The sequence below is a fragment of the Cyphomyrmex costatus genome, unplaced genomic scaffold (assembly GCF_001594065.2).
Source record: "Cyphomyrmex costatus isolate MS0001 unplaced genomic scaffold, Ccosl1.0 C2317755, whole genome shotgun sequence".
Taxonomy (NCBI): domain Eukaryota; kingdom Metazoa; phylum Arthropoda; class Insecta; order Hymenoptera; family Formicidae; genus Cyphomyrmex; species Cyphomyrmex costatus.
In genome coordinates this window covers 1-1,921 of record NW_017274734.1, presented here as the reverse complement: position 1 = coordinate 1,921, position 1,921 = coordinate 1, and the positions used below count along the sequence as shown (strand labels likewise).

Below are 1,921 nucleotides of genomic sequence, written 5' to 3'. Positions count from 1 at the left end.
GTTAGAGTTCCACTTCCTGAGTTCCATTCCAGCCGTGGCTAAAATCTTCACTACTTCCTGTTTTAGTTGCTGTAGATGTGATACAGAATCACTCCCTGTGATTAAATCATCCATGTAGAAGTCATTATGAATTGTCGCTGCTGCTGATGGATACGCTTGATCGTTATCGAGTGCCAACTGTTTAAGACATCTTTGTGCAAGATACGGTGCAGATGCCGTTCCATAAGTTACCGTTGTTAGTTCAAATTTGAGAATACAATCCTTGGGATCATCTCGCCAGAGAATTCTCTGCAATGATCTATCCTTTTGGTTCACTTTGATCTGACGGAACATTTTTGAAATGTCCGCGATTAAGACATAATCATGTTGTCGAAACCGTATCAAGATTTCCATGAGTTCTTGCTGGACTTTGGGACCTACCATCAGCAAATCATTCAGTGATTGACCCGATGACGTTTTACAGGATGCGTCAAACACCACTCTAAGTTTCGTTGTAGTACTTTCTTCGCGCGTAACTCCATGATGTGGCAAATAATTTACGACGCTGAGTTTTTCCTCATTCTCGGGAACTAGTTCCATATGCTTCATCTTCTGATATTCTTGCATAAAGTCTCTATAACGTTGCTGAAACACTGAATCATTCGTGAATCGACGCTCAATTGATTTTTGTCTTTTCATCGCGTTGTGCTCGGACTCTCCTAACTCCTGGATTTTTCCTTTCAGTGGCAGCGATACAACAAATCTTCCATCTTTATCTCGATAGGTAGTTGACTCAAAATGCTTCTCACACTCTGCTTCTTCAATAGTCATGGCTCTTTTGAGGTCACATTTCTCAAGCTCCCAAAATCTCTCTAATTGTTCGTTGAGGTCATCATTGGTTACAAGACAACAAATTTTTGTTGAGGATGTTTGATTGGGTGTGAAATTTCCGCCTAAAATCCACCCGAGCTTCGTGTTTTGGAATATCGGTTGTTGGTTATTGAGTTGAATTCGTCCCTTTTGCAATACATTCCAGAAGGATGTGGCTCCTAATAACAGATCTATTTTTTGTGGTACATTAAACGTTGGATCAGCTAATTGCGAGATGGCTACGGAATCGGGAAGCTTCAATTGGGATATATCGATTTGACTCTCTGGGATGCTACTAGTAATTTTATCAACTACTGTAAATTTTAGCGATTGGGAATATTGTTGCACTTTTGATTTAATTGTCGCCGTTACAATTTCTTCAGTACGCGTAGCATTTCCGCTAAACCCGATTACCTGACCTATTACCTTTTCCGGTTGTAAATCCAACTTAGCAAGCAAATCTGAGGTTATAAAATTAAGTGTTGCTGCGTTGTCTAATAACGCCCGCGCTTGATGTAATTTTCCGTTCTTATCTACGATATGCACACATGCGGTGGACAAAAGAATTTCAGAGTTCGTACACTTTGGAACACATGTTACTACTGAATTAGCTACTGAGCCTGTTTTGCTCACCTCTACTTCCGCTTTAACTTCCTTTTCTTTATCGTTTTTATTTTCATTATCACTATTCGGAAAATGCAACAATGAATGATGCTTTTTGCTACAATACTTACATGCACTGGACCTACAGTCGCGAACTATATGATTTGGATGTAAGCAGTTTAGACAAAGCCTTGCTTTATGCACTTCGGCTAATCTCGATTTGACACTTAAACTCTTAAATGTTTCACATTGATAGGCTTTATGATCCTTTTTGCATATAGGACACTTTAATTTTGATTCATTAGTAACATGAGCTACACCTTTACACTTTTTCGATTTTTCGCTATCTAATTTTGTATTATCTAATGCACTAACATTCTCTAACATGTTACATTTAGCTTCAAGAAATTCAATAAATTCTTTAGTTTTGTATTCCGGGTTAGGAGCTGTTTTCTCCTCCCATTCACGC

At 38.7% G+C, this 1,921-nt stretch overlaps 1 protein-coding gene across 1 annotated transcript; it reads right to left on the bottom strand.

The window, feature by feature from the left end:
• Nucleotides 1–13: 13 nt before the first annotated feature.
• Nucleotides 14–1,839, bottom strand: LOC108782316 (uncharacterized; the record flags this gene model as incomplete). The annotated part of the gene is made up of 1 exon (XM_018550573.1): nucleotides 14–1,839. A coding segment is annotated over exon 1 (1,826 nt), but the record flags the coding sequence as incomplete, so codon positions are not given.
• Nucleotides 1,840–1,921: the final 82 nt, after the last annotated feature.